The 23,759-nt window shown below is 38.0% G+C and overlaps 2 protein-coding genes across 7 annotated transcripts; one reads left to right on the top strand and one right to left on the bottom strand.

Annotated features, from left to right (window-relative positions):
• Nucleotides 1–9,487: 9,487 nt before the first annotated feature.
• On the top strand, nucleotides 9,488–10,780 carry LOC107645540 (uncharacterized). The gene is made up of 2 exons (XM_088491436.1): nucleotides 9,488–9,816; nucleotides 10,167–10,780. Exon 1 carries the CDS (start codon nucleotides 9,636–9,638, stop codon nucleotides 9,780–9,782), a length of 147 nt encoding a protein of 48 aa, XP_088347562.1. The 5' UTR covers nucleotides 9,488–9,635; the 3' UTR covers nucleotides 9,783–9,816; nucleotides 10,167–10,780.
• A 2,049-nt stretch (nucleotides 10,781–12,829) lies between these two features.
• Nucleotides 12,830–17,112, bottom strand: LOC107645539 (histidine-tRNA ligase). Of its 6 annotated transcripts, none has more exons than XM_016349593.3 (7): nucleotides 16,937–17,112; nucleotides 16,283–16,367; nucleotides 15,675–15,780; nucleotides 14,943–15,206; nucleotides 13,579–14,067; nucleotides 13,292–13,366; nucleotides 12,830–13,205 (listed from the first exon to the last, which is right to left on the bottom strand). In XM_016349593.3, exons 2-7 carry the CDS (start codon nucleotides 16,328–16,330, stop codon nucleotides 13,135–13,137), a joined length of 1,053 nt encoding a protein of 350 aa, XP_016205079.1. In that variant the 5' UTR covers nucleotides 16,331–16,367; nucleotides 16,937–17,112; the 3' UTR covers nucleotides 12,830–13,134. The 6 variants fall into 6 exon arrangements, with proteins under 6 accessions (XP_016205079.1, XP_016205080.1, XP_016205077.1 ...); XM_016349594.3 differs by having other exon boundaries at nucleotides 12,830–13,202; nucleotides 16,874–17,109; XM_016349591.3 differs by having other exon boundaries at nucleotides 16,874–17,081.
• Between the last annotated feature and the right edge of the window lie 6,647 nt (nucleotides 17,113–23,759).

Genomic DNA, 23,759 nt, shown 5'->3' with positions numbered 1-23,759 from the left:
TTCCGAAACGTTTTCGATGCCCTGGGATTGAGAGATTCCGACCTGACGACCCACCAACACGGTGTGGTAGGGTTAGGAGACCACTTCATCAAGCCAGACAGAATCATCACACTCCCAACCTCTGTGGGACAAGGGCAAAGACGGAGGACAATCATGGCAGACTTTGTAATATTACGAGATTCGACGGCTTATAACATCATCCTGGGGAGAAAGACCATTAACGACCTGGGGGCAGCTATCAGTACGAAACTACTGGTGATGAAGTTCATCACCGATGACGGATCCGTGGGATCCCTCCGGGGCGACTTGGAAACGGCGGTCGCTTGCGACCACGCCAGCCTTTCTCTCAGAAAAAAATCCAAGGAAGCGTCAGGGGTTTTCCTGGCCGACCTGGACGCCAGGGTAGACGACAAACCCATACCAGAGCCAGAAGGAGACTTGGAAAAGTTCAGAGTCGGCGACGAGGACGATAAATTCACATTCATAAACAGAAACCTCCCACACGAAATAAAGGAGCCTTTGATGGAGATGATCAGGGCTAATGCCGACCTCTTTGCCTGGACACCTGCCGACATGCCAGGGATAGACCCCCAGCTCATGTCGCATCACCTGGCCGTAAAGGCAGGAGCCAAACCAGTGGCCCAGAGAAGGAGGAAAATGTCGCAGGAAAGGGCGGACGAGGTAGCCAAGCAAACGGCCAGCCTCTTAGAAGCGGGATTCATCCGGGAACTGGACTACTCGACTTGGCTGTCGAATGTGGTTCTGGTTAAAAAACACAACGGGAGGTGGAGAATGTGCGTAGACTACTCTGACCTCAACAAGGCTTGTCCCAAGGACTGCTACCCCCTACCTAATATTGATGCACTCGTCGACGCAGCGGCAGGGTACAGATATCTGAGCTTCATGGACGCCTACTCAGGGTACAATCAGATACCGATGCACCGACCTGGGTTACAAGGTAATGCCATTTGGTCTAAAAAATGCAGGAGCCACATACCAAAGGTTGATGAATAAGATATTCAGCAAACTCCTGGGCAAAACAGTAGAAGTCTATGTAGATGACATACTCGCAAAGACCGCACGACCTGACGATCTCCTAAGCGACCTTAACGACGTTTTCTCGTCCCTACGACAACACGACATGAGGCTTAATCCGCTCAAATGCGCGTTCATCATGGAGGCCGGAAAGTTCCTGGGCTTCATGATCACTCAAAGAGGAGTGGAAGCCAATCCCGAAAAATGCCAAGCGGACCTTCAAATGAAGAGTCCGGGTTCCATCAAAGACGTCCAGAGACTTGCTGGGAGATTGACAGCTTTGTCCCGTTTCCTCGGAGCATCGGCAGCAAGGGCCCTACCTTTCTTCAATCTAATGAGAAAGGGAATGACGTTCGAATGGACCCCAGCGTGCGAAGAGGCATTCAACCACTTCAAGCGAATCTTGGCGGCACCACCAGTCCTCGGGAAACCCAGAGCCGGAGAACCTCTCTACCTCTACCTATCAGTAACCGAGGAAGCGCTTGCTGCGGTCCTCGTTACAGAAGAAGCAAAGACACAACAGCCCGTCTACTTCGTGAGCAGGGCACTCCAGGGACCAGAGCTGAGGTATAGCAAACTGGAAAGGCTGGCGCTGGCGCTCCTAGTGTCCTCCCGAAGGTTAAGACAATACTTCCAGAGTCACCGTATAGTTGTGAGGACAGATCAGGCGATTCGGCAAATACTGCAAAAACCTGATTTGGCTGGTAGGATGATGACCTGGGCCATCGAGCTCTCACAATATGACCTACAGTATGAGCCTCGACACGCAATCAAGGCCCAGGCAATGGCAGACTTCTTGGTGGAGGTAACGGGCGACCCTCCCGAGGAAACGGGCACACGGTGGAGGCTTCATGTGGACGGAGCCTCCAACCAAACGTCCGGAGGAGCAGGGGTCATCTTGGAAAGCCCAGCAGGGGTCATCTATGAGCAATCGACCAAGTTCGAGTTCCCAGTGTCGAACAACCAAGCAGAATATGAGGCTCTCCTAGGCGGACTAATGCTGGCTCGGGAAGTCGGAGCGACGAGGGTCGAAGTATGCAGCGACTCCCAAGTCGTCACCTCGCAGATAAACGGAAGCTACCAAGCCCGGGACCCCCTCCTCCAAAAGTACCTGGAAAAGGTCAAGCAAATGACAAGCCAGTTCCAGGAGGTCATCATCCAGCACGTTCCAAGAGAAAAGAACACACGAGCATACCTTTTGTCGAAGCTTGCGAGCACAAAGCCAGGATCGGGTAACCGGTCGCTCATCCAGGGCATGGTAAAGGAACCAACGGTCGCCCTCCACCTGACGGAGTCGAGCCCCTCATGGCTGGATCCCATTACCAACTTCCTGGAACTCGGCAAGTTGCCTGAAGATGAGAAAGCAGCCAAAGCTTTAAGAAGGGAGGCGGCCAGATATGCAATCATACAGGGACAACTATTCAAAAAGGGACTCAGCCAGCCCCTATTGAAGTGTTTGCACCCCGACCAAATGGACTACGTGCTTAGAGAAGTCCACGAAGGGTGTTGCGGACATCACATCGGGGGCAAAGCCCTAGCAAGGAAGCTCATCCGAGCAGGATACTACTGGCCAACAATGATGAAGGACTCAAAGGAATTTGTCAGAAAATGCACGAAGTGTCAACAAAACGCCAACTTCCACAAGGCACCGGCCTCCGAGCTAAGCTCGCTAACGACTACACGTCCTTTTGCACAATGGGGAGTCGACCTCTTGGAACCCTTCCCGATCGGCCCAGGACAAGTCAAATGCCTCATTGTAGCCATTGACTACTATACCAAATGGGTAGAGGCTGAACCGCTAGCCACGATATCGTCCTCCAACTGCCGGAAGTTCATGTGGAGGCACGTGATAACCCGCTTCGGCATCCCGGAGGTCGTTATCTCGGACAATGGGACCCAGTTCACCGACAAGAAGTTCATGGAATTCCTCTCTGGCCTGGGGATAAAGCAAAAGTTCTCCTCAATAGAACACCCCCAAACAAACGGGCAGGTAGAGGCCGCAAACAAAGTCATCCTTCTTGGTCTAAAGAAGCGCCTAGACAGTAAGAAGGGAAACTGGGCTGACGAACTCCCCTCCGTCTTATGGTCCTACCGGACAACCGAGCAAAGCGCCACGGGGAAAACCCCCTTTCGCCTAACATACGGGGTCGACGCGGTGATACCAGTCGAAATCGGCGAACCAAGCCCCCGATTACTACTCGCGGGCATGAGCGAAGCGGTCGAGAAAGACCTGATCGAGGAAACAAGGGAGATAGCTCACCTAACAGAAATGGCGCTGAAACAAAGAATAGCCCTGCGTTACAATGCAAAAGTCCTCAAACGAGACTTCGAAGAAAGGGACCTCGTCCTGCGACGCAACGACATCGGCGTCCCGACCCCAGGGGAAGGCAAGCTGGCGGTAAATTGGGAAGGTCCCTACAGGGTAAGGGAGGTACTCGGCAAGGGCGCTTACAAACTCGAAAAACTTGACGGCAAGGAAATACCCAGAACATGGAACGCAGGTAACCTAAAGAGGTTCTACTCCTGACCCACCGGCTCACCGACCAGGGAGCCTAGCCAAATATTTAATATTTGCCCTGTCCACATGATTAATTCATCTTGTTTACTTACTTTGTCAAATGCTTGCCCAACTGACGAGTAATTTTCACTTGTTCAAATTTTTTACTTGTTAAAACTTTCTTACTTCATATCTGTTTCTCATGACCAAAACCTAAAACGGCACCCCGGGATTGATCACCCCGGGAGCCAGACGGCTCATAGGCCTCAACCAATTCGACGACTACGCGACCAAATCGGTCCGAACTGCTACCAAATGCGAAAACGGCGAGACGGGCACAAGAAATAAGCCCGCCCAGAATAAACGATAACACGATAACGGCAACACGACAAAATAACAAAACAAGCAAAAATCATAGCAATCAAACGACGATAACTTATAAAGCGTCAAAATATGGAACGGACAAGTAAATTGTTCAGGGCAAACAAAACGACAAAATATCAACAGGTTGTTCAGCAAATGCATTACAAAATATCCTAAGTTACAAGACTTCACTTCTTCGGCATATCAACAATTTTCCCGTCCTGGATAGTCTTGAAAACACCAATTAACGACGTTTCGAAATCAGGAGCAGCAATCCTCAGCTGAGCCTTCAGGGCATCTTCGGTCATCAAGATGGCATTCTTCCCTTGCTCCTTGGCCACCTTAAGCTTCTTCTTAAGCTTAGCGGCCTCTGCTTTAGCAGCCTTCGCCTCCGAGACGGCCTGCTCCCGTTCCTTTTCCAAGGCGACAACCCGACCCTCAGCGGCGTTCAGTTGACCCTCCAGTGTCATCTCACGCTCAAGAAGCCGGGCCACGGTCTCATCGGACGCCTTCAACCTCTCCGCAACAAACGACGACTTCTCCTCAGCAGCGCTAAGCTTTCCCCCCATCTCAGACAGCTGACCCTGGAGGAGTTCAACTTGAGCCTTGAAGTCATTGTTAGCTTTAGCAGAGGACTCAAGCTTTCTCCGAAGCGCCTCCATACCGGATAACTCGAATTCGGCCTTCCGAGCTATCACGGCCCCACGAAGCAAGGTGCGATACATCCACCTCGCCTGCCCGGACAGTTCGGTTTCATGAAAATGCTCTTCTGTCCCGGGTATCAGTTGGGAGTCAATGAACTTGGTAGCATCAAAGTTCCTCTCCATTATGGTGAGGGCCCCTTCCGGGCTAGAAGACATCTTTCGCTTCTTAGGAGTGTGGATAACCTCCACGTTGCTATCCGGATGAGGGGTGAGAGTCGCCTGCCCGTCAGCAGGCCCCTCCTCATGGGTAGGGGAAGCCTGACCACCTACGCCCTGCTTTCCCGACGTTTCGGTATCCCGGGTAGGGGAAGCCTGGCCCTCCTTCTCCCCTGAAGGACCCTCCGACTTGCCGACGTCCTTCTCTTCGGCATTCTCATCATCACTTACCTCAAAAAAGGTCTTCGTCAGATTCTCAAGACCGGTCACGGTGGCAGACATTTCCACTGCGACAAACAACAAGAACGTTAGTCGTCAAACCGGAAGTAAGAAGAACAACGACAAAGAAACATAGGCAAACAAGAAAATAACTCACGAATATAGCTCCTGGCGGCCTCCCGTTCACCCATAAGAAGATGGGGGTTCACGGGATTCTTTTCAAAGATAGCAAGAAGAACGTTCGCTATCTGCTTATCTACAGCCGACAACCTTTTGTACGACACTTTCACAAAAGGATTTGACCCCGCGCCAAAGCTCCAGTAAGTCTGGATAAGGCGCTCCCCCTCTAACGACAACCAGAAGGGGTGGCGGCCCTTGACGGGACGAACCTTGAAATACTTATCCTTAAAACCATGGTAGGAATCCTCAAAAAGGCTAAAAATCTTCCTACCCTGGGCAGCACGGAAAGAAAGAAACCCTTTTCTCGCCTTCCCCTGTTTGGAAGGGTTGGTAAGGTTGAAATAAAAGAGAAAAACGTCCACCGACGCCGGTAGCTCCAAGTACTCGCAGACCATCTCGAAGCAGCGGATCGAAGCCCAGCTGTTCGGATGAAGTTGAGACGGAGGGACGGATATCCGGTTAAGCAGCGCCATTTGAAAATCGGAGAACGGTATCCGAACACCAACTTGCGTGAACATGGACTTATAAAACCAGATCCAATCGGGGACGCGGGGGGAATGGAAATTGAGCTCGTAAATACGCTCATGAGGAGCAGGGACAATGGCCTCGTAGTTGGCCTCCTCGTCAGTACCCCCACACAAGTAGCCGGCTTGCCGGAACTCCGTCAATTCCCCCAAGTCCATCTGGTTGGGTGAACTCCTTATATCGTCAGTCACCCAAGCATACGGGTCGTAAGCCGCAGCAGATCCGGAAGACCGGGAGACAACGCGAGGCATACCTACAGCGGGGTACCACTCCGTTAGTCTATGAGGTCGGGAGCCCGAAAAAACTCAGAAACTACACCTTTTTAACTCAATCATGACCAAATACGGCTAAAAACCACGCCTACCTCACAAACCACCCAAAAAAGCCTATCCTGGAATGGTACCCCTTCCCTAACTCACCTATCCCAGCACTGAAAAAACCTCTCAACAAAAATAAACCAGCCATGCAACAAATGCAAACAGCAATCACACAACAGCGAAACATAACACAGATACCAGAAGAAAGAAACCAGAAGATTACCTGGAACGATGAAGAAAATCTGGACTGGGAGTTGAAGCAAGAAGAAGTTCGCGCAGGAAGCTTTGGATGTTAGGGAGAGAAGAAGTTGGAAATGATAAGAGTGGGAGGTGGATAGGGAGAAAACTGTTTAAAAACCACCCCCAAAAGCGCGAAAGGAAGCAAGGGCAAAATGGTCTTTGCGCATGGGTTTTTTCGAATCATTATGAGCATTAAATGCCCAGCGCGGAGAACGAAACGGCAAACAGATGCACAGCAGATCAAGAGACACGCGCACAAGAGACGCGTCCCTCCCACGATCAGCCGACCCAACGACAACGCACGAGTGTAAACATCACGCGCCACCGATGGCCCCTACGGCCACCGCTGACGCGTCGGGGGCACTGTTACGGCCTGGCCCAAACTCACGCGGGTCAACCCGACCCGAGTTCTCGCTAGCCCGGTAATGCACCCCCCACCCGACCCGGACACGCGTCCCGTACGGCTTGCACACAGCCGTGGGACAACACCTTTGAGGGTATGGGCCTACCCACTGGAAGGGCCCACTACTGACATATATATAAGGGGGAGACTGGCTCTCCCCCCAAGGTACGTCACACTCTCACACCATTTCCTCTCCGCCTGCACATATTCTGACAAGGGCGTCGGAGTGTCTTTGCAGGTGGCACCCCTCCTCCTCATGTGAAGTGCTCGGGACCTCGCACGCCCGGGACCTCGCACGCCCGGGACCAAGAAACCACGACCCAACGAGCCTCTCCATCATCCCAAGCGTTGACCTCAAGGTCCCAACCCGAACCGTCCGGTACCCGACCTGCCGAACAATGACTATAATATAACATAATATTATTACATGTATATAACTTGGTATGTCCAAACATGTAACTTTTTAACTCATTGAAAATTACATTGGAGAATGATAATGACATTATTTTAGAGTGTTTAATTTGTTCAAATAAATTACCTACAGAATAATATGTAACAATAGTAAAGTGTCAATAATCTTCATATGTTTGTTCTAATAATTTTCTATGTCACTCTCTTTTTCATAGAATGTATTCATAGTTTAGTATATGTTAGCAGTAGACAATTTTTTAGATATAATTAAATACAATTAATTTATATTTAAAGAGTAATTTTTGCACTACATTAAGGAGAGAACAATGAAATTATATTTTAAATTTAATTATCTTATTTAAATTATGATTAAGAATTTGATTGCTATATCAAAATAAAACTATTTAAAAATTTTATATGATTTTTTTATTAAAATAAAATTATTTATAAAAGAGATAATTGTTCTATTTTTATAGGAATTTTTTTTTGTATTTTATCATTCTATTTTTATTATTAAATTTGTATTTAACATTGTGTGTGACTATGTGGTATAAAATCTCAGTTTTAATTCTATTTTTTTACATATCCCTCAGTTTTAATTCTATTTTTTTACATATAATTTTGTTTTTATATAACTTGCTTTTTTTTTTTATAGTACAACAAGTTCTAAACCCGAAAAAAAAAAAGCAAAGAGTTCTAGCAGAAGTAGAAAAAATAAAAAAACTAACAACAAAATATACATGACACTTATTTCATATTTTGTTTTCTATTTTCACCTACCATATCATCCACAATAAAATACTAAATACTAACTATACAATAATTCTTTTGGCATCGCCATCAAAATTATTATGAATTAAAATTTTATTGGAAAGTATTTATTATTATCATTATTGTATAGTTAGTATTTTCTGTGTAAAAAATTGTATTTTCTGAATTATTTATCTATATGACAATTTTTCTATGCATAAATCGCTTCTATGTGTCACGATTTATATGGACAATATTCTTTCAGAAACCGCCATAATCACTCGCGGTTTCTCATCAGCAAAATTTCTTCAGAAACTATTTCTTCTACCTCCAATAGCAATTTTTGCCCAATTTTTGCCCAATACAAAATACAAAATCGCACTTGTCCTATAATGAATTACCTTTTAATTGAAAATCACTCCATCCCGTAACAATTTCTATAAATATAAAAAAATTATAATTTCGTCCACTATGTTAAAAAATGATAATCTAATAAATTTAGTTTTTAAATGTACATACGTAATTTGCCTTAAAAAATATAAACGACAAAGAAATCTTTAAAAATTAAAAAATATGATTAAAAATAATCATATATATGATTAAAAGTCTTAAAAACTGAATTTTGATATAATTTTTTATAAATATAATTAAAAAATTGAAATTATTATCAAATTTTATTCAATATTTTTGCATACACTTTTTGAACACTTATATAAATATTTCTATAAAAATTCAGATTAAACACATAAATTATTAATCAAATATAAAAATAATTTATCACTAAAAAAAAAAGTTCTTTTTTAAGCTATCATTGTCACGCTTTTAAATCTATGAATTTTTCAGTGTTATTTTAATAATAAAACAATCCCCTTATTGATAGAGAATGTGGAGCTTTACCCTAATTATATGCAGCAGAAAAAGCTGTGGATTGATCTATAGAAGTTGAACTTGCCTCACAAAATTAAGCTATTTATCCGGAAAGCTCTCCATGGCCGACTTCCGGTGCTTGCTCAGATTCATCACCGCATCCCATCTATATCACCAATATGCCCCTGCTGTCATGAAGCAACGGAAACAGTCACTCATTGTTTGATCGATTGCTATAGAATTAAAGACGTATGGTCTCAGAGTTATCTTCGTGACTGTCTTCCCCCTCAGAGTTCGACTTTTGGACATGGTGGACTGCATCAACAGAGATACTTAACCCGTTGAAGAATGCTGACCGTAATCCTCAATTGCTTGCCATCATTTGCTGGAACTGCTGGAAAGCTCGCAAACTAGTTGATTTTTGAAGGTTCTACTTCTATGTCGTCTGCCATTCTAGCAAGCTCTGTCAAGTTGCTCCGTGAAATCCAAAGAACTCTTAGTTTAGGTCGTCATCTCCATGAGGCAAGCTCTTAGTTGCATTCAATTGGATTTATCATTCTTTCTTCTTTAAGATTTTTCTTCGTTTTTCGACCACGCACCGTTGGATGAATACCTTCAATGTAGTATTTTTAAAAAATCCCCACCTTTTATTATACTATCCTACTTTTGGACATCTTTGTATTTTATTTTTTAATAATTAATAAAATATAACCTATTATCTTTAAAGAAAAACATAACCCCCTTTTTTATTTTATTTTTTTTTTTATTTTTTTGTTAACAGGTTAGTTGAAGTAATAATAATGGATAAAAGGAGTTGAAAATCCACGCACCAAACCCAGAAGAATCAGAAGATACTTCTTTCAATCAGACCCCTTTATCCTTCTCGGAAATTCTCCTCTTGAATGGGTTATCTTCCAGAACCCCTTCCTTGAAGTGAAGCCATAGCAAAGAGAGAACCTCGAAGAACCATGGCAATGGCAGTGGAAGTGGCCATGTGGATTGCGAAGATGGTGTGGATAGCTCTAAGCGGCTGGATTTCTTCGTGTTTGACTGTTGCTGATGAGGTTGCTTCATCTCTTCGCTCTGGTGATATTGGTCCCTTCCATGTCGGTTGATCCAAGTTGCAGTCTTTCCAGAAAGCTTTTTAAGGTAAACGTTGTCATCAACACCCTTTTGTTTTTTCTCTGATATTGAGCATTGGGTGTGCATCAAGTTTTGTAATTCACAGCTACCCTTGAAACTAGAGTTATTTTCGTTTATTGGGTTTCCTCAAATTGAGGAACTTAGTTATGGATTATGCTTGCTAGCAAGAAGCAAATTAAGGGATTATTGATTTATTGGGGGAAATTCGAACATAGGGAATTAGTTCTCAGTCGTTTATATTATTAGCTAATACATAGATCTATTCTGCCAATCAAATTGGAAGGTTAGGTTTATCTAATCATCCCATAATTACTGTTAGAGTGCTGATTTACTAAGCTCCGTTCACTTTATGGCAGGGTTTTGCTTATGAGCAATTTGTGACAGCATTGTGCATATGTTATGGGATGATTCGCTGGTCAAAGAAGGGAGAACCTTAATTTTCTCTATGTCATGGCTTTTTTTTTTTTTTTTTTTTTCGTCCTTTCTTTGTAGGTGTGTATTGAGGGGAGAGGGGGATAGATGAAAGGACTTAATCTATAAGCATGAGTTTTGCAAACACTCTTTACCACTAATTGGGACAGTGTTACTACAAATTCTTGACAAATTAGATCATGAAGTGAATGTTGTGGTGTGTCTGCTGCTGCAGTAAGAACATAAGCTATCAGAAAAATGATTCATTGTAGGATGACTCGTCATGTAAAAGGAATAAACACAGTGAGTAAAATGAAATTTAAAAGGATGCTGCTTCTTCATTATATGTAGTTCTTGGTAGTATGTACATTGTTAGCACTTGGATTCTGATTTACTTAATGTCTACACTACAACACAAGTCTATGTCAATGTCAATGTCACATTTGTACTTTGCTGACTATCGTTATGATGGAGTTGATAGACATTTGCTTTTTCTGTTATCCATGTGAGAAATGAAATTGTAGCAAATACAAGGTCTTAAAAGAATTTAAACTAATGAGTTACTTTTTAGAACTTATGTTGATCTCTCTAACAAAGTAGTTCACACATTGTGGATGATAAAACTAATCTCTTGGATTATGTCTGTCTTTACATTGTAGTGATGTTCATTTCTTCTTGTTCTGGTTTGTTTTTGTCCCATTGATTATCATAAGAATGAATAGCTCATTTGTCCCATTCTTAGATTTATATTCATTCATGAATTAACCTCAAACTACAAGATTATAGGGAATTGTTTTCGTAATATTTTGCTATTATCTTTATGCCAGATTCAAAGCTCGGTAATTCTTGTTCTAAGGTCACCTTTTAAGTTCAATAATTATATCAAACTATCAATCACTAGGCGAGTGCTTTAGTGGAAGCATTATCCTCTTACATAGAAGTATTGTGTGTTGAAATGTAGACAATGCAAAGTAAAAGGATCCATTTACATATCCAAGTATCATTTCTTTGTTTATTTTTTTTAAAGGAAGTTGAAAACCCAGAATGTTCATATGTATACTGCAATGACGAATTCATTTTAGCAGAGATGTATTTCTGTATTTGAGTTTATCATTTTACCGGGAAGTTCATATTGCATATAGTCATCATTCATCAACAATGATCAATTTAGCATAGAAACCAGTTTATAAATTAGATTACGGCTGGGTTTGGTAAATTAAAAAGCTCAAGTGCTTGTGCTTGCGGCTTTTAAAAGTTAGAGGTGCTTTTGAAAGCACCTAAGAGAGAATTTTTCAAAGTTAGGCTTGTGCTTGTCAAAATTAAAAAAAAAAAATCTAATATAATAAATATTCAAAATTACCATTATTAATTATTAACACCAGATTTTATTTATTTTTCCATACATATTTCCTGTCATTATATTGCCATTGAAATACTCATATATTTTTAATTTCTCAACTTAACCTTCACAAATTCTAACACAATTTTCATATATTTTTTATTTTTCAACCTAATATTTATAATTTCAACACAAATATATCTCTATCACTTATTAGGTATGAACTTCTATCTATTTATATTAATTTTTGTGCGTTTTTTTTTTGTAGATGTTTGTTTTTCTATATTCTTTAAAACTTGAAGAAGGAGACTTGATTTATGGAAACCAATCATAAAATTTTTGTACACCAACTTCATGAACACTAGTCAAAATTATAATAACATATATATAATTTTACTTGAGATATGTGACCCATTTTCTGTGATTTCTAAAAGTGAGTCGATATATATAGATGGATAATGGACGTATCAGTACTAACATTGGATTACATACAAGTTTTATTATTGACTAATGATAACTCTATTTATATTAATATAGAGAGTGAATCAAATAAATATTTAATTGGTCTCTAATATTTGAAAAAAAAAAAATTCTTGGTATGTTTATAATTTTTAAAAGCTGTTTTACCAAACACAATTATAGTGTTTGTGCTTATTAAAAGCTATTTTTAACGTAATTTTACCAAACGCAAGTGCTGCAACTTTTAAAAAGTTCATAAATTACTTTCGAAAAGTAAAAATTTTACCAAACTAAGCCTACATCGGTCTAACGATTTCTTTACCAATAATATTTTTTGTCATAATACTCGTAATAAGTTGTTGAATGTGAGTATACAATTGTCTTTGATTGTGGAACATTCAATCCACTTTCTGAGCTGTGTAAAATGAAAAAACGTTGCATGTATTATCGTTTAGTTTTGTTATTTGCTTCTAATTGGCTAGTGCTAACACTTCATTTGTCGGTCGTCCTATGCACAAATTAAAAAATAAATTTAAAATTCGAACGAATCTGGACAACAAAACCAGTTACTTTTCCATTCGGTTTAAGGAATTATTGATTGTAAATTGTCATTCCTTGCAAACAATTTAATGCAGCAAAAACACCAAAACACATAAATAAATAAAAGAAACTGAAATATAAAATACCCCACAATTCTACTTCATATCAATACAATTTACAAGAAAACCACTGTATGCAAGCCACAAAGGAGGGAAAATAACGGATGACATGAGAGAATAAGATTCATTATTTATTTGCACCATGCTTTCCTTTCCATGCAAGCATTCCATATTTCAATTTTCATCACTATAAAATGAGGCAAAGTTAACTTTCTACACACCGATGCATCTGTTCTGTTCACACCAAGGAGTTAAAATTTCAAAACCTCTAAATCTTTTATGTACAATAAACATTAATCTATGGAGTCTGTTCAACCTGCAGGTAACATAAACAATTATGAGTTGTATGGCCAAAATGGTAACTTATATAGCACATCTTGATTCAGTTTCACTTCATGACATAACTTGATCCCTTTAAAGGGAAGTGAACAACATCTCAAAGTATTGTGTTGTCTATTATTCACTTCCAAAGTCTTCAACTTCATAACTCAAGCCTTCTGATATGGAATCCAGCCTGTTATTGTCTACTTCAGCGTCAAGCCATCAACAAAAGAGTGGTGTCAGCATTGAACCATAAAGCAATCGATTGTAGGGGAACGGGGTTGTTTCTTACCTTGTTCTCCTCTTTCAAGGAAGTTCTCGTTATCAGCAGCAAGGAAGGGTGACCTAGGGTAGCTCTCCAGTATATCTGACAAATAAGAATGTAACTATCAGTTCTAATGATTAATCCAATTTAAGATTTATGGGGTATAAAACTTGCAGATAATAGACTAAAAACCGGGTTAAAACTTAAACAAATTAACTTCCATTTTAATGATGAAAATCTTGTATCATACATTGTTGATGATGAATATGGAAATAGTAAACATGCATAACCCACATAAACACAAGAGTACATACCAGAACTCTGAGAAAAATGTGCAGTCAGGTCTGAAAGGCTAAAATTTCTAGGAATCAGCCCTAAAAATCCATATGACGAAGTTTCTGGATCCAGGACTGCCTCATTTAGAGGTTGAGAGTTGGATTCGACATTGGGGAATGATGTAACCGAAGCATCACCAATAGTCGGGCGTGCATCCAGGACACTTCCCTCGGTACCAAACATGTAAGCAGAACAACCTGAATATCCAGGTTCGGATTTGATCATCCCTCCGTTAATTCCTTGTATCGACCCCATGTTAGAGGATTGAGCAGAAATCATGCTTGGAGGACCATTTATCCTATTGCCAGGGGCAGACATATCAACTGCAGCATGCATACTTGGATGGAGTGTTGATCCACCATTATTAAAAACATTAGATAAACCAGAATCAACTGGATGTTGCATATTTTCTAGCTTCAAACCTGCTTGGGTTCGCTCAGCAGCGTAACAAGTGGGATTCTGAGGCACTGTAAAATGAAATTGCATTTGTTACCAATTAAAAAAAGGTTGCAAACATTTAAAAAGAAAAAAACAAAATCTTTGAACAATAAAGCGAGTAGCAGCACTCCTATCTATTTAACCCCTCAGTTACTCTCGAATGTTCCTTGCTACATGGCTAACAGTACACACTGAATTTTAAATGTATACAGGCAAGATCTGTGGATATTCACTTTCAACTATAAAAGAATCAGATAATTCTCTTAAAAGTATAAAGTATACACACAACTCAAAGTACTTTATAAAAGTCTCTTTTGTGTTCCAGGAAACACATTTCCACTATAAAATAATCAGATAATTTTTTTCCTTCTATGAACAGAGCTTCCTCATTTTCGTATCTAAAATATTGCCGCCCAATAAAGTTTGTACCAAAACAGCATATACTTTTATGTGAAGGTTGACTTAGTTGAGGTTGCATGAAGAACCTAATTCTATTATACATATTTGATGCCATCAACTATTGTCTATCATTTCTCTTGTTAAACCTAGTAATTAAAAACACAATCAACCATTAACATCCATTTCCTGTATCGTATTGGGAGGACACTGTTGGAAACTTGTGCATGGCATGGTGGATTTAAGGCTGAGGTGTGAGGTGTGAGGAGGATCTAGAATCTGGGACATGAAAGGCTGTGTATGATCATAGGTCCACTCCATCACCACCTAATTTTACATAACTGAGACAATTCGCCCCCATATTTCTCATGCCTTAAACAACCAAGACATTATGTGTTAGGGAAAATGCTGAAGGAATATACTGTTGACTAGTGTGGCATTTATAAGACTAGAAAAAAATCTTAAACCCAAGAGGGATGGTAAGAATGTGATGAAAATATATACTTACTTGCAGGGATATGTGAACCATTAGAGGTAGATAGTGATGAAACAGCAGTGACATGTGACCCATTAGACACAGGTAGTGATGCCACTGTGGGGATATGTGTCCCATTTGAGGTAGGTAGAGATGCAACAACAGTTGGGGAAATATGCATTAATTCCACCTGTTGCTCCAACAACCTGTTGAACTGCATGATTTGCTGCTTCAACATCAACCTTAAATAATAGGCCTGGAAAAACTCTTGGTTCTCTTCTTCAAGCTTTTGCCAAACTGAAAGAAATGTGAAATAAAATAAGATGAAACTTCGAAGGCGATGTTGGCCTTTTTATTCCAATGCCCAATTCACAATATAAAATGCAAAATCAACGGCAACTGATGGTCAAAACCACTGTTCTTTTACAAGAGAAATGGAAAAATTATCAAAATATTGGGTAGGGGAGGAAACAAACTAAACAGACTGCCTTCCCTTCCCCCCAAGCTGAACTGCAATTCTATGGTTAGTATTTGCACATATAAAAGGATACTGAAACTAAGACCTTAATCAGAACAGAAGAAGCTAACAACACCAAGTTTGACAATCATAACTCAAAAAGAACAAAAACATCTATGATGAAATATTCATGAGAGACGCTAATCATGTTAAATACTTCTATAAGACATAAGAAAGTATGCTGCAGAGTTACGTGGAGTATGATACAAGCAAACAAAAATCATAGCATAGAACAAAGCTTTCCTTACCCAATTCTGTGAAACCAGGCTCTATTTTGGCTTGCTTTAGTAGTGTGTCCACTACTTCTTTCTGGCTCATATATAGTTGTAAGCATCGTTCAATAAGATTTTGAACCTGCAATGAGGTAAATAAACCCCAAATCATGAGTAGCAAAATACCTCGAATTTATAATTTGAAAACACTGAAGGGAATAGTGAAAGATTTGGAAGAGAGAAAAGGGAGCAGATTGGAAGAGAGGTCCAAACCACATGTTAATCCTAAGTAAAACTTACTATTCAACAGGATAATCAGTTAATCCAAATCTAAAATATTAAGACCTCATTCAATAGAAATCTCAAATTACATAAAGCCACAGATAACCAATCCCCTTATAATATGCTATTACTCTAAATTAACATACTTAATGAAAATAATATCCTATTAGTTTTTCATAATTGTAACAAGAAATCATGTTAAGCCAGTTTTTAATAAAATATCTTATGATCACCAAAGCAGATTTTGTCCTAGCCAAACAAGCATTAATGGAAGTAAAGCCCCTTCAAGAATCATACAGAATCATTCATCTCATCCCCAGAATCCCATATTTTTTTTTAAAAGGATAATTTCCCAAACTTACAAGCTGAATATCTTGACGGGAGACCCGTCTCACGGATCCGCTAGACATATGGGTAGTTCCCAAAATACACCTTTTTCACACCTACCTGCAGAAAGAACAATCACGTAAAAAACAAGGTTCAAATTTCAATGCATAGAAAAACCAAAACCAAGCACGAAAACAGAGGGGGTGTAATGGGAATAAAGGGGGAAAAAGTCTCAAAACCTCACCACCACCCCCACACTGCGAAACACACGAGGTAAGCCATACCATCAGAATTGAGAACCCATATTCATTAGAAAAAAAAAACGAACAAAAATCAAACACGAGATACAAAGGGTAACAAATTCAAAGGCCCCTACTACTCCAACGAAACAAACACGCAAACCAATCCAGAAGAAAAATAATAAAAGATTGAAGCTTTAGTGGAATAGGTGGGATCAAACAAAGCGAACAAAGATACACGAGAATCCAATTCCGGGATCACGAACCCTATGATCAGAATAGAACCAAAAAATAAAAAGCTAAAACCAAGTATTTTTTAAAAAAATTCGAAGAATCTAAGCAAGGATGAATTGAACGATGGAGCTGGAAGGGGATTAGGGTTTTGACCTGAATTAGGGAAAAAGAGGGGTATGTTATGTTATGTATGTATGCGGTGTTGCTTTTTCTTACGGCGGAGGTTGGTGTTATCGATCGTTGATGACTGCAGCAGTAGGATAGCACTTGTTCTTAAAATCTTTTTTTTTTTTTCTTTTTCCCAAAGCTATTATTGTTTAATCATTTGTTCCTGGGAGAGTGGGCCAGGGGTAGTATCGTCAATTCATGTAGTTGTTGGTTCTCTTCGAATTTCAAAACAGTATCACCGTATGCCCGCCTCTATTCTTGCTTCTAGATTCGTACGGATGTTGGATGTTGGTGGATTTGTCCAATAAATTTATCAAGGGATGAGCAACTATCTTTAGATAATTTGATAAAATTTTAACAAAGTTCAAATTCGAGTTAGATTTTTCAACAGTTTTCCAAATCTTATATATTAGTCAAATTGATCCTCTATTTTTTTAGAGAATCAAATTATTCTTCTAAATTTATTAATTATTACAAATTTCAAATCACTTAAAGATATAATTTCTAAAAAATTTATGAGTAAAAAAGTGATATTTGTTGGAATTTTCTCAACCCAAAGATTATCTATGTTAAATTAATAAGAAAGAAAATACTTGCAGAAGCGTACCTGAATTTATAAACATAAATAATACAATCGGAAGAGTTTAGATCTTGGTTCTTTCGATCTTATTCAACCAAAGCCTTTCTATATTCCGAGTGGCTGAACTGCAACTCTTTTGATGGGGAAAGAGCAATAAAGGCGGCTTTGGTATATTGGAGACTGAAATCCTGTAAGCCTATTTATATTTGAGCATGACACCTATTAAACTCTTAAATCCAAATAAAATAGTATTTAAAGCCCAAAAAATAATATATCTAAAATCTAAAAAGATAATTATCTAAGGAACAAAAGATAATATCTGGTTTTATTCTTATTTAATTCCAAATCAAAAGTATATCTGGTTTACCAGATAATAGTATTTAAATGCTATACATATATTCTTTCTTGACATAATCACACCTTATAAACTTTGTGCGCGCATCTGAATGATATTTCTCTCATTACTTTAACAATCTGGTCCGTCTCATACGTTAGATATGGAACTACCGCAACTTTTATCACATTAATGTCGCGACTAAACCACGCCAATCACCATCCTAATATACTTAACAACATAGATCAAATTTGGATGAGTAATATGGAAATTACATGCCAAGTGATCTCATGCATGTCTATTTCCAGCTGGTCCAACTTTAAAACTTTATTGAGATCAAACGCAAAATAAATATTGCAAAATGAACATTTCACATAACATGAAATAAACCATCAATTTAATTCTGTAGAAAAATAACTCAATATCTGTCATAGGACATATAGCATAAACTCCCACTAAACCAAGGCATCACAAATATTGACACCTATCGGAGCAGTGTGCTCATGAAAGACTTTAGGGATCAATCCCTTGGTTAATGGGTTTGCTAGCATATACTCTGTTCCTATATGTTCTATGAAAATCTGTTTTTCTTGAATTTTCTCCTTGACAACTAAGAACTTGATGTTTATATGCTTCGATTTTGTCAAGCTCTTATTGTTGTTGGAGCATAATACTGGTGACTTATTGTCACAGAATATCTTTAACGGCCTTTCAATGTCATCTACTATATGAAGCTCAATGACAAAGGTTCGCAACCATATGCCATGAAATCGGAATCAGAGTACCTAATGATCTCCAAATTTTTCGATCTCCGATAAGTAAGCATGTAATCCTTTGTTCTCATTAAATAACGCATTACGTGTTAAACAGCTATCCAATGATTCATGCCTAGATTGCTCAAGTATTTACCCAACACTCTCACTATAAATAATATATCGGGATGTATGTAGACTTGAGCATACATTAAACTCCCTGGTGCTGATGCATAAGGTTTATCATGCATCGTTGACTCTTTGGTTTTTTTTTCTAAAGTATTTTTTAATTTGGTAGGTCAAGGACTAATTTTTCACGAATCGAAGTTTCATTTGATGATTTGCTGTTGGCCAATAGATTACTGTTGGCCAATAGATTGCTGCATGCACAAGGATGAATTCGAATCTTCGATAGCGGACTAGTAAACTAACTACTAGACCAACCCAATTTAAATGTGTTCATACTTTTCTTTTGTTTAGATTTAATCTTACTTTGAGAGATATAAAAGGTAAAGAGAGTAGTGCATACAAAAATCATTTAATATTTGTTTAAGTGTTTTGATTTTAAAAATATGTTGGATTAGAGTGCACTTGATTCTCTTTAATTACGTTGGATTAACACCTAAGTGATTTATTAAATTTAGAATAGTTTAGGTGGTTTAAAAGAATGTAAATCTCTTAAAATTGATGTTTGTAATATATATTGATTATAGCAAAAATTTTACCATTATTATAATGAAAACTGAATATAAATTGTAATATATGTTTGTAATATTATACTTAGTAGCCGAACTAATATATATCCAAATGTTACTCTTCTTCTTTTCTATTCGCTACACTTTTTTTTTTTTATATTCTACATTATGAAATGAGATAAAATCGTATTTCTTAAATTTAGCATTTTATATAAACTATTTTATTAAATGCTAAAAGTAATTTCTTGATTTAATCTCCTTTCTCAATGAAAAGTGCTACATATACAAGTCATTTTTGTTTATAAGTCATACAAGTTAGGCCAAATCCAACAAAAAGGACGCTCACCCATACGAGCGTGTCAACACGCGTGCTACTCAATAGTTTTCATAGCGCGCTTCGCATTTCTCCTCCTCCTCCTCATCTTCCTTCTTCTTCTCCTCATTTTTCTTTGCATTTCTCTTCCTTTTTCTTCACGTGTTTCATCTTTATCGTCGTTTTTTTACTAATGTTGTTGTTGCTGCATTTTTTCTCTCCTTCTCTTTCTATTGATTTTGCAACATTATGTATTTTTCCTTTTTTGTTTGATTTTTTTCTCTCAAGAAGAATTATGAGAATATAAAATAAGAAGATGAAGAAGAAGAAGCAGTAGAATATGAGAAGGAGGAAAAAGAAGAGTTTTGAATTATGCAGAACTTATTAGAATAAAAATACACCCAAATATTTTTGTCTTACATTCAAATATCTTCGTGTTACACCCAAATTTGCTGTAAATACAGAAAAATATTTCCTCTAATGCTGCGTTTTTTTCTGCTTTTTTCCTTATTTCTTTCTTTTTTTTTAATTAAATGAATGTAAGTTCATCCTCTTCTAAATAATTTTGCAGCATTATATGTTTCTTCTTCTTCATTGTTTGATTTTTTTGTTTTTACTCTTATTAAGATAGTAAAATAAGAAGAAACTTGAGAAGGTAGAACAAAAAGAAAAATATGAAGGGGTAAGTATTGTTTTGGTCCCTAACGTTGAGGGCCATGATCGAAACCGTCCCCGATGTAATTTTTTATTTAGAATCATCCTTAACGTTTTTTTTTTGTATTAAAATCATCCTTTTTAATAAAATTTTTTATATTATTCCTAAACTACCCCTATTTTAATAAAAAAGTTATAAAATTTTTTAAAAAATAAAAGAAAACGCGTGTGGGGGGAGGGGGAAGAAAACGTGTAAGGGGGGGGGGAGGGGAAAGGGTATATACAAAGGGGGAGGGGAGGGGGAAGGGGAAAGGGGGGAGGGGGACGACGCTAGGGCTCGCCGCCGTCGCGTCGTCCTCGGGAGACCACGCCACTGCCGTCGCCGCCGATTCGACCACGCCGCTGCTCCGGTGATTCTGCTTCATTTTCTGAATCTGCTTCCTTCTTCTTCATCTGCTTCTTCTTATATTTCATTCCCCAAACTGCAATGATTCTCCAAGAACATGCTCAAGTTGTGAACTTGAATTTGGCAACAATGCTATCCTTACTGCCAGAGGAATCCCGCCTCCATCATTACCAGCAAAAGTAATAGCCTTTTAATTTGTTATTTTCTAATTTTATTATTGTTGTGTGTTAATTTGATTATTGAATTGTGTTGATTTATTAAATTTGGGTTGATTTCATTGATGTTGTTATTCTTGGTGGTGGATGTGCTGGTACTGGTGGTGGAGGAAGTGCTAGTGGGGGTGGTAGTGAAAGAAAAGGTGCTGATAGAGGTGGATGGTATTTCTGTCCAAAAAAAGTTAAAAGGACGATTTTAATACGAAAAAAAAAAACGTTAAGGATAAATAAAAAATTACATCGGGGACGGTTTCGATTTGGCCCTCAACGTTAGGGACCAAAACAATACTTACCCCAGAATATGAATAAGAAAAAAAGAAGCAGAAGATGAGAAGGAGGAAGAGGAAGAGTTTTGAATTATGTAGAACTTATCAGAATAAAAATACACCCAAATATCTTCGTGTTACACCTAAATTTACTATAAATACAGAAAAATGTTTCTTCTAATGCTACATTTTTTTTCTTCTGAATTGAACCACACCTCAGCCACTTGATTGGATTCAAAATAATAATCAATTTCATTCTGGTTCAATTGACAATCTGAACCTGAATTATTCATTATCTTCAACAACGAGATAATTGATGATCGAAGAGAAAGTGAAAAAGAAAAGAGGAGAAGAAATTCCAATGAAAAAAGGAGGAGGAAGAGGAAGAGGTGGTATTAATAACGACGATAACGAAGAAGAAAAATAACAAATATGCAATAATGGTACGAAGCGTATAAATATAAATGACTTGTAAAGAGTTGTATGAGAAAAATACTTATATGTGGAGAATAATTCTTTTTGAATTTACTTTAAAACCTTTGTGATGAATGTTAGAAGGTTATGATTATTGGGGTTTTATGATGAAGGATCATTGATTGAAATAATATTATCTCTTGTATATATGTTATAGTCTATGTTCGGTCGAGATTAAAATTGTTCTAAGGTTAATTATTTTTATTTGAAGATGTATGGAATTTATCATATGGTGTTCTCTATATCAAAATTAAATGGTAAAATAAAAGAGAGGATAAAAAATAAAAATAAAAAGGAGAAGAACAAGAACTACTGAGATTAATTAAATAAATTTGTCTCATAAAAAATATTAGTTATGTAAGTAGAGAAAAACGTTATGATCTTGAAAATATGGACTAAATAGTATATAAGAGATTTTGTTTTCTAGAAGAGAATATATAGAAGTTAAATAGTATATATAGATAGATGTGAATATTTTTGGAATTTTTTTATTATAACTTAAAAAAATATCATTTCTCCAAAAAAATGAATGAAACTTTAATTTTTAGAATTTTTTCTTTTGGCATTTTGGATGAGTTTGTCGCATCCCGACGAAGCTTGTTATTTTTGTAAGGTTTGCCGTACATCTTGGCAAATTTCAACTTTTAGTTTTATATGAAGTTTGCGTGACGAATTTTGAGTCAAATCGTCCATAAATATCTAAAGAAAAAAAGAGAATAAATAGAAAGTACATAAAAACTATTTATAAATATTATTATTGTTCTGATCGTTATCTGAAACGTTGATTTTGGATCTGACTGTGAGGTCCAGACTCCTTGTGAGGCAGCGTCCGACTTGTTCTTGTGTCGAGGTGCTGCTGTCCGAGTTCCTCCTAAGGAGGTGGGGGTGGTACCTACAAGAGACTCTGATATTTAAGTTAGCAAAGGCTTTAGACAGATTTTTTAGTAGATTAGAACGTGTATATATATGAGGAATGTCAATATATTTATAGTAGAGTTAATTATCACTTTATTTTGAGAGTTTGTTAGGATCTATCTTTTAGGAAGATAAAAATAGTAGGAGAGATTCAAGAAGACAGTTTTGTAAGCACTTATCCAATCTCTTTTTTAAAATAGATCGGATATATAGTGAAGGTCATCCTTTTGGAATGGATCTTTCTTTTTTATTGGATCTGACTTTACATTTTAGAATAGGGTATAAACAATTACACAAAAATAATAAAATATATTTATAATCAACGTATAATTATTAGACACATGACAATATAACATATATGATATATGTACTTATAGATATAATATAAAGATAATATACTTAATAACAATTAACTTTTATCTATTGCAACATTAGTGGCTTAACTGTTTCATATAACTCCTCTTTCATGTGATCAATTAGGATAGCACACAAGTAAAATTTAATATTTAATTCATGTTCTATGAATTGACAAAATTATGGGGCCAATGGGCCATTAGCCCATTACACTTGCATCCGCAGTTTCTCACTCACTGGGAATGATCGTTATTTCATAGGACAATGTTCTTATTTAACACATGGGCTCTCGATCTGGCCAAAAATACAGGACCTTTGGTTTGTGGCCCAAAATGTAATTGTTTAAGGCATATAAAAAACCCCGAAAAATGGACATCTGATCACATCGATTTTTCTTTTGATTCAAATAAAAAAAAAATTTTAACTTGGGTTGGTTGAGTGATCGGTTCACTTATCCGCTTAAGCAAGTGTCGGGAGTTCGAACCCCGCCTTGTGCATGCAGCAACTCATTGGCCAGTGGCAGACCCTTAAATGGAGCTCAGATTTGCGACGGATTAGTCCTTAACATGTCGCGGGTAAATCCCTGCAAATACTCGCCCCATCAAGCCACTAAAAAAATTGTGATTCCTAAATAGTAAAAAGGATACACTTTTTATAAATGAGCTTTATGTACACCAAACTCATTCATGAAAATAAATGACTAAATCGATTTTCCATTTTTCTTTTTGCATTAATTGTTATCCCATTTTCTTTCTTGTTAATGCACCTGCCTAATGAAACAAAACTTTACACTCTTCATACACTATGTAGACAAAGTTACAAAGCAAGTGATTTGAAGGAACAAAATCCCTTTTTCAAAGGTTCTAATTGGTCCCATATTCCAACCAAACTGATAATTGGTAAACAAGACTCA

Source organism: Arachis ipaensis, chromosome B6 (genome assembly GCF_059453495.1).
Source record: "Arachis ipaensis isolate K30076 ecotype BB chromosome B6, ASM5945349v1, whole genome shotgun sequence".
Taxonomy (NCBI): Eukaryota; Viridiplantae; Streptophyta; class Magnoliopsida; order Fabales; family Fabaceae; genus Arachis; species Arachis ipaensis.
The sequence above is the reverse complement of the archived record's forward strand: the minus strand, read 5'-3'. Positions and strand labels throughout refer to the sequence as shown.

What these genes read in the sequence shown, in the direction of transcription:
- LOC107645539 (XM_016349593.3), bottom strand. Translation starts at nt 16,330, where the DNA reads ATGTCTAGCGGATCCGTGAGACGGGTCTCCCGTCAAGATATTCAGCTT. An exon ending in CCCGTCAAGATATTCAGCTT is followed by an intron (nt 15,781 to 16,282) that starts GTAAGTTTGGGA and finishes ACCTCATTGCAG; the next exon opens with GTTCAAAATCTTATTGAACG. An exon ending in CCTTGAAAGAGGAGAACAAG is followed by an intron (nt 13,206 to 13,291) that starts GTAAGAAACAAC and finishes TTGACGCTGAAG; the next exon opens with TAGACAATAACAGGCTGGAT.
- LOC107645540 (XM_088491436.1), top strand. Translation starts at nt 9,636, where the DNA reads ATGGCAATGGCAGTGGAAGTGGCCATGTGGATTGCGAAGATGGTGTGG.